This window comes from Bufo gargarizans, chromosome 10 (genome assembly GCF_014858855.1).
Source record: "Bufo gargarizans isolate SCDJY-AF-19 chromosome 10, ASM1485885v1, whole genome shotgun sequence".
Classification (NCBI taxonomy): Eukaryota; Metazoa; Chordata; class Amphibia; order Anura; family Bufonidae; genus Bufo; species Bufo gargarizans.
The window spans coordinates 128,089,194-128,102,144 of NC_058089.1; the positions used below are offsets into that span (position 1 = coordinate 128,089,194).

The following is a 12,951-nucleotide window of genomic DNA, read 5'->3' on the forward strand; positions in this document are numbered from 1 at the left end:
TCCTGTCAGACACCCCGCCATTGTCCTGTCCGGTCAGACACCCTGCCATTGTCCGGTCAGTGATGAGTCCTGTCAGACACCCGCCATTGTCCAGTCAGTGATGAGTCCTGTCAGACACCCGCCATTGTCCGGTCAGTGATGAGTCCAGTCAGACACTCGCCATTGTCCGGTCAGTGATGAGTCCTGTCAGACACCCCGCCATTGTCCTGTCCGGTCAGTAATAAGTCCTGTCAGACACCCCGCCATTGTCCAGTCAGTGATGAGTCCTGTCAGACACCCGCCATTGTCCAGTCAGTGATGAGTCCTGTCAGACACCCCGCCATTGTCCAGTCAGTGATGAGTCCTGTCAGACACCCCGCCATTGTCCAGTCAGTGATGAGTCCTGTCAGACACCCCGCCATTGTCCTGTCCGGTCAGTGATGAGTCCTGTCAGACACCCCGCCATTGTCCGGTCAGTGATGAGTCCTGTCAGACACCCCGCTATTGTCCTGTCCGGTCAGTGATGAGTCCTGTCAGACACCCCGCTATTGTCCTGTCCGGTCAGTGATGAGTCCTGTCAGACACCCCGCCATTGTCCGGTCAGTGATAATTCCTGTACAATATTTCCAGTGTGACAATTGGCTCCTGGGAATACAATATAAACCCGTTATCTAATTTGTGTAAATGACTTGATGGTGTCTCCAGGGCCCCGGGACTGCAGTCAGCGTGTGTGAACTGGAGTCTATATATTATAATATTCCCTCAGCCACAGTTTATAGAGCAGAACTTCGGATACACCATGTGTACCCTGAAATTACCATACCTTGGAATTACCACCTCACCTAAGCAGATTATATCAGGGTGACCGGCTCCGTGGTTCTTGGAGGTGCGTCTGAGGCTTGTGTAGCTGCAGGTTCAGAGCTCAGGAACACATGCTGCAGGCTACCATAGAGACACACGTCTGCAGAGACTGTATACTAACCATCTCCTCTTAGAGCTCTGTATTTTGTGGTTCCTTTGTTATTCCTCCTGGAAAAACACTGACAGCTAGGTGTTCTTTAATTCTTCATCATCCATAGTTGGTGTCCCTCACAGTCAGCACTCATTGGATAGTGTCAGACTGCATAGGACACCCTGTTGACCATGGTAATGCCTAGATGTCAATTTATGCCTGTTTCCAGGAGGAATAACAGAGGAATAGCACAACCCAGGTGCTCCAGAATGGTTATGTAGTGGAGAATACAAGTATTATAGAAGTATCTATGGTTATCATCACTGCCTATTGTCCAGGCATCCTCTTCCGTCCAATCTAGTTTGCCTGAGGCAACAGTTCAGCACCCAGTGAAGCCGAGCATAGCTCCCAATTAGAACAGGACCACGCGGCATGCTTACTGGGTGTTAACCTGAGCGCCCAGCATGCATCGGAGTCCCGCCATGCCTGTTGTCAGATATAAGTGTGATTGAAGCATCTGACACCCTTCATGCAGATCATCAGGTTGCGGGGGCTGTGATGTGACCTGAATGGAGCAGCCCCATCTGCACAGGACGGATTAGCTGCAGACTTTTTCAGATGGACTCTGCATCAAGCACCACTGTGGACCACGCCATGTGCTGGGCAAAGCAACCCCATGATGGACGTCCCCAGACAGAGCGACTCCAGACACTGCGCAGATTTACCGTTTTATTGAGGTTTGCTAAATTCATCCATTACTATCATGAAGTATTTGTAGTGATTAAATGCAGCTACAAGCATCCACCGCCACAAGACAGATCGGTAAATAGAACATATATGAGCACAGTCACTGCGCACAGACAGGTATCCAAGATGGAGAGAAGACGCAGATGGGGGAAGGGAAACATCAAGATGGCGGAACGCAGGAGACAGGACAGAACCATAAAACAGGAGACTGGTCTGATGGACACAGGGACAGGCCCTCACACTTTCACGGGACACATCTAGCTGAGCTGCACTCCACCGTCAGTAGATAAGTCAGAACCTGGAGAATGGCATCCACAACCCTGTGCTGATCCAGTGGTGCATGTATAGATCACCTCTATAGGATCCCCTAGAGATTTACAGATCAACTTTATATAGGATCCCCTACTGTAGTTCAGGTCACCTCTATAGGCTCCTCTACGGTCATGCAGGTCAGCTTAAAGGATCCTCTACGGTGGGTTAGGTCACCTCTATAGGCTCTTCTACAGTCGTTCAGGTCACCTCTATAGGCTCTTCTACAGTCGTTCAGGTCACCTCTATAGGCTCTTCTACAGTCGTTTAGGTCACCTCTATAGGCTCTTCCACAGTCGTTCAGGTCACCTCTATAGGGTCCTCTACAGTTGTTCAGGTCACCTCTATAGGCTCCTCTATGGTCATTCAGGTCACCTCTATAGGCTCCTCTATGGTCATTCCGGTCACCTCTATAGGCTCCTCTATGGTCGTTAATGTCACCTCTATAGGCTCCTCTATGGTCGTTCATGTCACCTCTATAAGCTCCTCTATGGTCATTCCGGTCACCTCTATAGGCTCCTCTATGGTCATTCCGGTCACCTCTATAGGCTCCTCTATGGTCGTTCATGTCACCTCTATGAGCTCCATGAACCCGATACAATTTTGCCTTCACAGTGTTCTTTCCTCCCCTTGTAAAGCTGATCTTATATCTCAGTACTGGCCTCGGCTGGGGTGGAGAAGGAATCGTAGCCTTCCACACCTCGCTTTACACTGGCAGTCACATTTAGTCTGCTTACAACAAAGGCTTCCCAGTGCTGCTACCACAGGACCAGGTACCCCTCCTCATGCTTTAGTCCCCATGGATCTGATCACAATCTTCTGTTATCCCTGTCTCACATCCAGTCACAGGGAGCGGGAAGAGCACACACCAGATGATGATTTGGATCCCCAAAAACTGCCAGACGCTGTTTAAAGGGGTGGGGTGCAGGAAGAGAAACCAGTAAAGAAGAGATGGGTAATGAGCGGGCGAGAATAGGGGAAGTAGGGCGTAAGGTGTTGCTTCGGGAAGGGGTCTTCAACAGGACACTTCCATGGTGTGGTTGATCTGACCAATGCCCTCACTACTTTCTGACTGAGTACAAGGCCTGGGGCGACTTCCATCCACAGAACTGGCACTGGTGAGGGATGCTGTGCGAGATCGTGCGAGTCGAGTCATACTGGCTGAGGGCACTGGGGAAACAAAGAGGAGAAAACAAGTCACATTCAAAGCCAGGGACTGGACACTGACAAGTGCAGATCTATGGGAAAACGGGGTCTGGCAGCAGGAAGGCAAACTACTCGTACTGCTTACAGGGTAGATGTGGTGCAAGGGAACAGGCGCACACCTTTAGCCTGCAGGGCTATAGGAAAGCAATGGCTGCACTGGGACTGGAGGTGCAAGAGGCTGGACCACCTCCAAGCAGCTGGCTGCCACTGGGATTGTAGGACTCTGCATGCCAGGCTTGCTTCACAACTCGGTGCCATGTTCTCTGCTGCATGGGGCTGTCAATGACCTCTGAAAGCTCCAGGCAGCATGAAGACTTCATGGCAGAAGGCTGGACCACTGACTAACACGTCTGTACGTTCTTATAATTAGATGTGGTGTACCTGCAAACCGGGGTGACACCGCCATGACACACTTTCAGTGTTGTGTACAGGGGTGCCCCCTATACCCCTCAGATGCCAGAGTTTGACTCTGGGACCTGACAGGCAGGTATAATAAGCTCGGGTGCGGTTTCAGTCGGCCACCACATAAACATCCAGAGGTATAACATATGTGTGGTATACAGCGGCATGTGTGGGAGCTTCAGCACATACATGATGGAGAGTGTGAGATGTAAGCACATGGGGCAGAAATCATCTGATGCTGGGAAAATCCAGTCACTGGGAGGGAAGAGATGCCCAGGCAGACATTCAGAGGTGGTACACAGCGGGCTGGGGAGCATGCAATCTATAAAGAAGTCAATGCATTCAGCATAGAAGTGGCGGGATACCTGCACTGGCACTCTGTCTCCGATCCTTCAGGGAGGCAACTGGGGGAAAAAAAGACGAGGAAGAGGGGGGTAGGGCCCAGTGGAAGGTGATGAGAAGAGGAGAAGACATAGAAATGTGACATTGAGACAACAGGTACCAATATGTCATCACCACAAAGAGAATACAGAGGGTCAGAGATCTCACAGAGTGAAGGCACAGCAGAGGCGGAGGACACAGAGGAGAAATCAGACACATGAAGTGCACGATGAAAGTACAGAGGATGGTCCTCAAAAGACAGATCAAATCGTCCAGACACACGCATGCCAAGGGATACACCAGGTGCCGCCACCCTCCAGAGACAGACATGCCAGTCACCGCTCTTCAAAGACCCCCACATGCCACCCTACACAGAATGACACACCAAGGGCCACCACCCTCCAGAGACAGACATGCCAGTCAACGCTCTTCAAAGGCCCCACAAATCGATGTCCAGGGACGGATATGCTAGTCCACTGCTCTCCAAAGACCCTACCCACGCCAGTGGTCACCACCCTCCACATACTACCCTCCAGAGAGACATGCCAGGAGCCACCACCCCCCAGATTTACATGCTATGGGCCGCAATCTGGCGGAGCTTCACTTACTGTATCCCATCCCTTGAAGGAAATATTTGAAAGCTTCTGTCAGCTTCCCGGGCTGTGAACAGAAATGAGGCGTGATATCACTGATCTCATCATTTGACAGACATGACATCATGAGTGTGACATCCACAGATGAGGAAGGCTCGGTGTGGTATAAAACATCTCAGGGGCAGTGTGGTCCATGATTCTCCCGGGGGGTTGTGTGAAGAGTCATGGATCTGGGTCACATTATCCTGCAGTCTCCATGTTTTCTATTACTCAGAACGTCTGTAGCACCCAGGGACGAGGCCAACATGGAAGTACCAAAAGCCAGTGTCTGTGGGCCAACTGACCAGTGTTATACGGGAAATCTACAGAATGTTCTACATGACTGTGTGATGTTATAGCACCAAAGCCTGTGTCCCCGCGTGCTCCGGCAGTATGACCGGTCCTATGACCCATAATATAATTACTGATCCACATCAGGATCCTTGTTATTAATGGCGGTGTATCCAAGTCTCTCACTGTTCAATAGCAAGGGCTCCTAGGTCAGTAACTGGTACAGAATGACATGGCACACAAGCAGAGAGAAATGATGGAGGCACCAGGGCTGGATGAAATGATACATACCTGAGTGACCTGTGGAAGTCCTCCAGAGTCTGCCATCTGAGGGGTACAAGACGTAAGAGAAGCAGAATTAATAGAAAAGGACAGGACTGAGGCTGAAGGAAGGAACATGGTATTTCTGGGACACTGCTCAGACAGCTGCTATACTGCCCTGCTAGCAATAAGTGCAGGAGGAGGAGGAGGATGGTCTGAAGGGCAGACGAGAGCCAAACTAAGGGGCTTATAACTCCGGGTCACATACAAGGAGAGGAGACTAAATGAGAGGGCCATGTACAAGGGGAGACCACACAAGAGAAGGAGACGAGTCCTTGTACAAGGAGAGAAAATCAAACTACAGAAGTAGAGGCCATATACAAGGAAAAGTGAAGGAATTATTGAGTGATGGGACAACATGGTATTTCGGGAAGTTTAAAAATTAGTTGGGAATATTAAAAAGTGAAAAGAATTAGGCATGTTAAATAAAGAGTTTGAGTATTTGAATATAAAAAATCCCATTATTCATGTGATCTATAAATATGTTTCGCCCCATAAGACGCACTTTTTTCCCCCAAGCATCTTATGGGGTGAATACTAATGAGCGTTTTTATTATGGAAGCGCTCATTAGTACCGGAGGACCGGGAAGCGGTGAATGCAGCGCTCCCTGGGTCCTGTACTCACCGCTTCCTGGTCCCCTGCGCTGTGGGTGCGCACAGCGTGAGGGAGCTCTGTGACCTCACACTGTGCGCGTCAGGTGACAGCACAGCCGATGGCAGGAAGAAGAGCGAGCGCTGGAGGTGAGGCGCGGCGGCGTCCGGAGCAGGAGAGGCGAGTGGATTTTTTTATTTTGTTTGCTCGAGGTATTCCGTGTGGCGATTGGTGATGCCGGTAATAAATTCTAATAGGCTCGGTCTCTCTGACGAGTCAAAAAGTCATACACACTCCAAAATGCTATCAATAAAAACTACAGATTGTCCCGCAAAATATGAGCCCCCCACAGCTCCGTAGACATAACTATGAAAAAAAAAAAACTGTGGGGGTAAGAATATGGTGATGTAAAAAAAATCTTTTTAATTTATTTTTAAAGTATTTGAACATATTAAACCTATACATATGTAGTATTGGTGTAATCGTACTGACCCAGAGAGCGAAGGGCACAGGTCACTTTTGCCGTAAAGGGAAAGCTGTAGGGACAAAACCCGTAAAACTGTAGAGGGCTTGCATCTAAGTCCACCCGATTTGGAATATTTTTTCCGCTTCACACTAGATTTTATGCCATGTTTAATGGTGGCATTAGAAAGTACAACGTGTCCTGCTAAAAACAAGCCCTCATATGGCTATGTGAACAGAAAAATAAAAAAGTTATGGCTCCAAAAAGACAGGGAAGAAAAAATGAAAACCCCCAAAAAAAACACTCTGATATCCTAAGGGTTAAGTGTTACGATTTTTTTTTTTTTTTGGGGAGTTTAGGTACTGGATGGACGGCAAGTGCTGTAGTGGAATGAATCGGTGGGAACATCTCTCCATATCTGTGCAGTGAAGCGAGAGAGAATCCCTGAAGTGATTGGATGAGGATTTAAATGAAAAAATAAAAATTGTAAATTATTTTTTTGCTGGAACAGCTGATTTGATGGCGACTTATGATGTCATCACAGATTCTCTGGACCATGGTTGAATATGGGGGAGGATTTAAATTGAGTGTAAGTGGGTGAGTTTATACGTTTTATTTGTATTTTTATATTTGTTATGTTTTCTAACATTCTTATGTATTTTGTTTATATTGTTTTGCTATATGAATATATTGTGTCTTAATGAGTGATGTTATATATTTTATAAAGTACTGGAAAGGTATGGATTGTGCTCTGGAAGAAGCTGCATTGTGAAACTTGAGTCGGGCTGTTTGCCTCATGGTGGTTTTATGATATTCTGTGAGAAGCCTATTACCACCACAGCGCTTCACCATGTTTCTTAATATACGGATCGTGGAGAGGCTGTACCAGAAGGAAGGAGAAGCAGATGAGATCAACAGTGGAGAGTCTTGTTCACACTGGGAGTATATGAATTGACATTACCTCAACCTCCAAATGAGACGTTTCTATCTATTTCCAGTGTGGTTCAAATATAGTTTTGTGGAGTTACACGGTCCTGTTTTCTATTTGGCAAGGAGAGGAGACCTAACTAGATAAGGAGAGAAGGCCAAACTAGAGGAGAGGAGGCCATGTACAAGAGGAAAGGAGACCATGTACAAGAGGAAAGGAGACCATGTACAAGGACAGGAGACTAAGGAAGCAGAGAAGGCTATGTACAAGAGAGATCACCTAAGAGCAGGAGAGAAGGCTACATAGAAGGAGACCAGACACAAGGAGAGGAGGAGGCTACATAGAAGGAGACCAGACACAAGGAGAGGAGGAGGCTACGTAGAAGGAGATCAGACACAAGGAGAGGAGGAGGCTACATAGAAGGAGATCAGACACAAGGAGAGGAGGAGGCTACATAGAAGGAGACCAGACACAAGGAGAGGAGGAGGCTACGTAGAAGGAGATCAGACACAAGGAGAGGAGAAGGCTACATAGAAGGAGACCAGACACAAGGAGAGGAGAAGGCTACATAGAAGGAGACCAGACACAAGGAGAGGAGGAGGCTACATAGAAGGAGACCAGGCACAAGGAGAGGAGGAGGCTACATAGAAGGAGACCAGACACAAGGAGAGGAGGAGGCTACATAGAAGGAGACCAGGCACAAGGAGAGGAGGAGGCTACATAGAAGGAGATCAGACACAAGGAGAGGAGAAGGCTACATAGAAGGAGACCAGACACAGGCAGAGGAGGAGGCTACGTAGAAGGAGACCAGAAGGCAACATAGAAGGAGACCAGACACAGGGAGAGGAGGAGGCTACGTAGAAGGAGACCAGAAGGCTACATAGAAGGAGACCAGACACAAGGAGAGGAGGAGGCTACATAGAAGGAAATCAGACACAAGGAGAGGAGGAGGCTACATAGAAGGAAATCAGACACAAGGAGAGGAGGAGGCTACATAGAAGGAGATCAGACACAAGGAGAGGAGAAGGCTACATAGAAGGAGATCAGACACAAGGAGAGGAGGAGGCTACGTAGAAGGAGACCAGAAGGCTACATAGAAGGAGACCAGACACAGGGAGAGGAGGAGGCTACGTAGAAGGAGACCAGAAGGCTACATAGAAGGAGACCAGACACAAGGAGAACAGAAGGCTACATAGAAGGAGGCCAGACACAAGGAGAGGAGGAGGCTACATAGAAGGAGGCCAGACACAAGGAGAGGAGGAGGCTACATAGAAGGAACGATCATGGTCACAGTACCTTCAGGAATGTTGTGGTTGTTGGATCAAGCTTAGAGTTACATTCAACCTGTCGGTGAAACAGAGTCCGGTCAGGAACAGCAAGGTGTAAACTGTGTACATCACAAGGGCCAATTCAGACGGCAGTAGTGTGAGTGTGTCTAAGTGTCCATTGTCAGGCCGGGAATTGCAACCCTTAGGCCTTGTTCACACTTCAGTGTTTGGTCAGTGATTTCCATCAGTGATTTGTGAGCCAAAACTAGGTGCAACTCTAAACACAGAACAGGAGCAGATCTTTCCCTTCTACCTCATGTCTGTGGAGGCTCCACTTCTGGTTTTGGCTCACAAATCACTGATGGAAATCACTGACCATTGCCAAACACTGAAGTGTGAACGAGGCCTTATACAGATGCTAAAATACTCCTACATTACTGCTGTCTGAAAGAGGCCCGAGAGAGTCCAAACATCACAATACTGACTGATGTAGACCTAGTCAGTACAAAGATTACCAGAGATCAACTGCAACGGGATCTGGCCTTCAGGCAGACACATATCACTGAGGATCATGGTGAGGCTATGTTCACATCTCCATTGTGTACTCCATTAGTCTGTCCTAGCAGAGAAACCGACTACTGGAGTACACGGTACCTGGCACCTCCTGATCCCTATTCATTATAATGGGATCCAGTGAGTTTCGGGCATAAATACAGGCTTTCTGCCAGGGAAATACAGCTGCATGCATTTATGCTGGAAACCCACCTGATCCCATTGTAGACAGTGGGGATCCGACGGTGCCCGACTATGCCGGATGTGTGTACTCCTCTGCTGGAACAGACTACCAGAGGACACAACAGAGATGTGAACCAAGCCTAATCCACCATATAATACTTTTGATAATACCAAAGAGGAAATCTACCAGATCACTGCTGATCTAGACTAGTGGCCAGCATTTGCTCTGGTAATCCATATTACACAGCTTCCATTTTACTACATGACCCCCAACAGAAGGTAAAGCTACAGGAGAACCCTGGGACTGACCACGCCGTCTTCAGCCGGGGAATTGTCTCCAACCACCAGCATCACTGGAGCCCTGCCAGGAGACAAGGAGAGCACATCAGAAGACCCATGGCAGTTGTGGGGTGTCTGTGCACCATGCATTACTTACAGTCACTTACCTCAGAGTCTTCGCGTTTGGGACTGTCCCGGGACGATTCATTTCTAGATCTCTTCGGCTGAGGAAGAGAATCAACAGTGAGATACAAGATGTACGGCAACACGGGTGATGGGCGATAGACCCCCTTACCCCAGCAGAATGTCCTGCAGTGCACTTGGAAAGTCCTCACCGCCTCTCACTGTCCTCACATTGTTCTCTCGCTCCTTATGCGGTCAGTCCCCCCATCATTCTGCCCTCAATCCCCCATAATGAGAACGTGAGAACAGAAGGTTAGACATTTTTACTAAATTTACTGAAAAGGAGAAATTAAAATCTTACTAGAGTTGTTGCGATACTAAATTTTTGATTTGATTTCGATACCATAAAAAAGTATTGCGATACTCGATACCATTCGATACCACGCCAAAAAAATAATAAACCAAAAAAGCCACGTGCATTCCGCATTTAAAAAAATGGCGAATCACGCACTTTTTTTTTTCTGTTCCGGCGTTCACCGCATAGATTCTTTTTTTATTTTTTAATAGTTTGGACTTTTCGGACGTGGCGATGTTTATTTATTTATTGTTTATATATTTTACATGTAAAATTGGGAAAGGGGGCGATTTATACTTAATATTTTTTATTTATTTTTTTACAGTTTATTTAATAACTATCCTGGGATCTTTTCATCCCTTGTCCTATTCACTCTAATAGAGATCTATTAGGGTGAATAGGACCTCACACTCTCCCTGCTGCTCTGTGCACACAGCAGCAGAGATTACCATGGCAGCCAGGGCTTCAGTAGCGTCCTGGCTGCCATGGTAACCAATCGGAGCCCCAGGATTACACTGCTGGGGCTCCGATCAGAAGCTGCCACTGCCACCAATTATTATAATACTGGGGGGGCACACTGTGCCCCCAATGATAATTAACCTTTAATACAGGAGGCGGGTACTGGCAGCAGATCAGCGGCAGTTAACCCCTCAGGTGCGGCACCTGAGGGGTTAACTGCCGCTGATCACAGCTCCCTGTCAGAGGCAGGATGTCGGCTATGTGATTCTGCTGCCGGCACCTGCCTCCTGTATTAAAAGTTAAAGACGACCTTATATGGGTCCAGACTTTCAGTATTAGGCTACACAGAGCGGCGCCCAGAGATGTCCCAGCACTTGCTATTATTCCTGGGTGCCGCTCCGTTTGCCCGCTTTGCGTCTGTGCCCCATTACTGTCTCCTCTCCTGCTCCATATGCTAATTACTATTGGAGCAATGGGGAGGAGACAGCAGCTTCTCTAGTGGGCGTTCCTTCTCCCTGGCTGTAGCGCTGTCCAATCGCAGTGCAGGGAGAAGGAACGCCCAGGAGAGAAGCTGCTGTCTCCTCCCCATTCCTCCGATAGTAATTAGCATATGGAGCAGGAGACAGTAATCTGGCACAGGCACACAGCGGGTGAACGGAGCGGCGCCCAGGAATAATGGCAAGTGCTGGGACATCTATGTAGGCGCCACTCTATGTAGCCTGCTGCTTAAAGTCCGGACCCATGAAAACTCCCATCATTGGTGGCGCAGTGCGCCCTCCCCTCCTCCGCCCCTCTCCCCACTGGTGGCAGCAGCAGCAGCACAGAGGGGAGGGAGAGACTGCTTACTTCTCCCCTGTGCTGCTGAGGGAACATGAGCTGGGCCCCTCAAGGACATTCCCAGAGTTGTCCCTCAGCCGCTCTTGTGTTGTCCTGGCTGTGCGATTAGGGTCATTGTCTTGTTGGACTGTGAACCTTCAGCTCAGTCTGAGGTCCAGAGCCCTCAGGATCAGAACCACTGGCCCACTCTATGGTCCACAGCGCTCTGGATCAGGTTTTCATTAAGAATATCTCTTTCCCTCCACCCTGACCAGGCTCCATGTTCCCCCCAGCATGATGCTGCTCCCACCACGCTTCACTGTAGGGATGGTATTGGGAAGATGATGAGCGGCGCCTGGTTTCCTCCAGACATGATGTTTTCCCCCACCATGCTTGGAGGAGGCTGCAGTGATAGTGACCTTCTGGAAGTTTCTCCCATCTGCACTCAGGATCTCTGGAGCTCAGCCACAGTGACCATTGGGGTCTTGGTCACCTCTCTTACCAAGGCCCTTTCTCCCCCAATTATTTTGTTTGGGGAGGGGGCCACAGCTCTAGGAAGAATCCTGGTTCTTCTTCCATGAAAGGATTATGGAGACCACTGTGCGCCTGGAAACTTTCAGTGCAGCAGAAATGTTTGTCCCCTTCTCTAGATCTGAGCCTCCACACAATCCTGTCTCTGAGCTCTACAGGCAGTTCTCGCCTCCTCATGACATGGTTTTTGCTCTGATGCATTGTCAGCTGTGAGATCTTATATAGACAGAGCAGTGTCTTTCTAAACTATGTCAATCCCATGAATGTACCACAGGTGACTCCAATCAAGGTGTAGAACGTCTCAGAGATGATCCAGAGAAATGGGAGGACCCAGAGCGAAAAGTCAAAAGTCACAGCAAAGGGGCTGAAGACTTATGTCCAGGTGATATTTTAGTTCTTTTTTTTTTATAAATTTGCAAACATTTAAAAATTTCTGTTCTCACTTTATCATTCTGGGGATTGAGGGCAGAATGATGGGGGAACTGATAGCACAAGGAGCGAGAGAACAAAATGTGAGAGGGTGTGAGGACTTTCTCAATGCGCTGTTTGTGATGCATACTACACATCCCATTATGTATAACCGGAAGCCCCACACCTGTATGATGGTCGTGGTGTGCATGGAGGGAACTTCCGCCCTGTATGATGGTCGGGGTGTGCATGGAGGGGCCTCCCCCCTGTATGATGGTCGGGGTGTGCATGGAGGGAACTTCCGCCCTGTATGATGGTCGGGGTGTGCATGGAGGGGGCCTCCCCCCTGTATGATGGTCGGGGTGTGCATGGAGGGGGCCTCCCCCCTGTATGATGGTCGGGGTGTGCATGGAGGGGGCCTCCCCCCTGTATGATGGTCGGGGTGTGCATGGAGGGGCCTCCCCCCTGTATGATGGTCGGGGTGTGCATGGAGGGGGCCTCCCCCCTGTATGATGGTGGGAGTGTGCATGGAGGGGGCCTCCCCCCTGTATGATGGTCGGGGTGTGCATGGAGGGGGCCTCCCCCCTGTATGATGGTCGGGGTGTACGTAGAGGGGACCTAACCCCTGTATGTAGGTCAGGGTGTGCATGGAGGGGCCTCCCCCCTGTATGATGGTCGGGGTGTACGTAGAGGGGACCTAACCCCTGTATGTAGGTCAGGGTGTGCATGGAGGGGGCCTCCACCCTGTATGATGGTCGGGGTGTGCATGGAGGG

The 12,951-nt window shown here is 49.1% G+C and overlaps 1 protein-coding gene across 3 annotated transcripts in view; it reads right to left on the reverse strand.

Moving 5' to 3' along the window:
• Window positions 1–1,646: 1,646 nt before the first annotated feature.
• The window catches only part of NDRG4 (NDRG family member 4), a 42,164-nt gene continuing 30,859 nt past the window's right edge, over window positions 1,647–12,951 (reverse strand). For 2 of the 3 annotated variants that reach the window (XM_044270212.1, XM_044270211.1), the window contains exons 11-17: window positions 9,653–9,709; window positions 9,516–9,567; window positions 8,500–8,547; window positions 5,191–5,226; window positions 4,585–4,636; window positions 3,961–3,999; window positions 1,647–3,157 (exon numbers count right to left, since the gene is read on the reverse strand). In XM_044270212.1, coding sequence (XP_044126147.1) covers window positions 3,003–3,157; window positions 3,961–3,999; window positions 4,585–4,636; window positions 5,191–5,226; window positions 8,500–8,547; window positions 9,516–9,567; window positions 9,653–9,709 — 439 coding nt within the window. In that variant the 3' untranslated portion in view covers window positions 1,647–3,002. The remainder of the gene's footprint in view (window positions 3,158–3,960; window positions 4,000–4,584; window positions 4,637–5,190; window positions 5,227–8,499; window positions 8,548–9,515; window positions 9,568–9,652; window positions 9,710–12,951) is intronic. The other variant, XM_044270213.1, reaches the window with a different exon arrangement.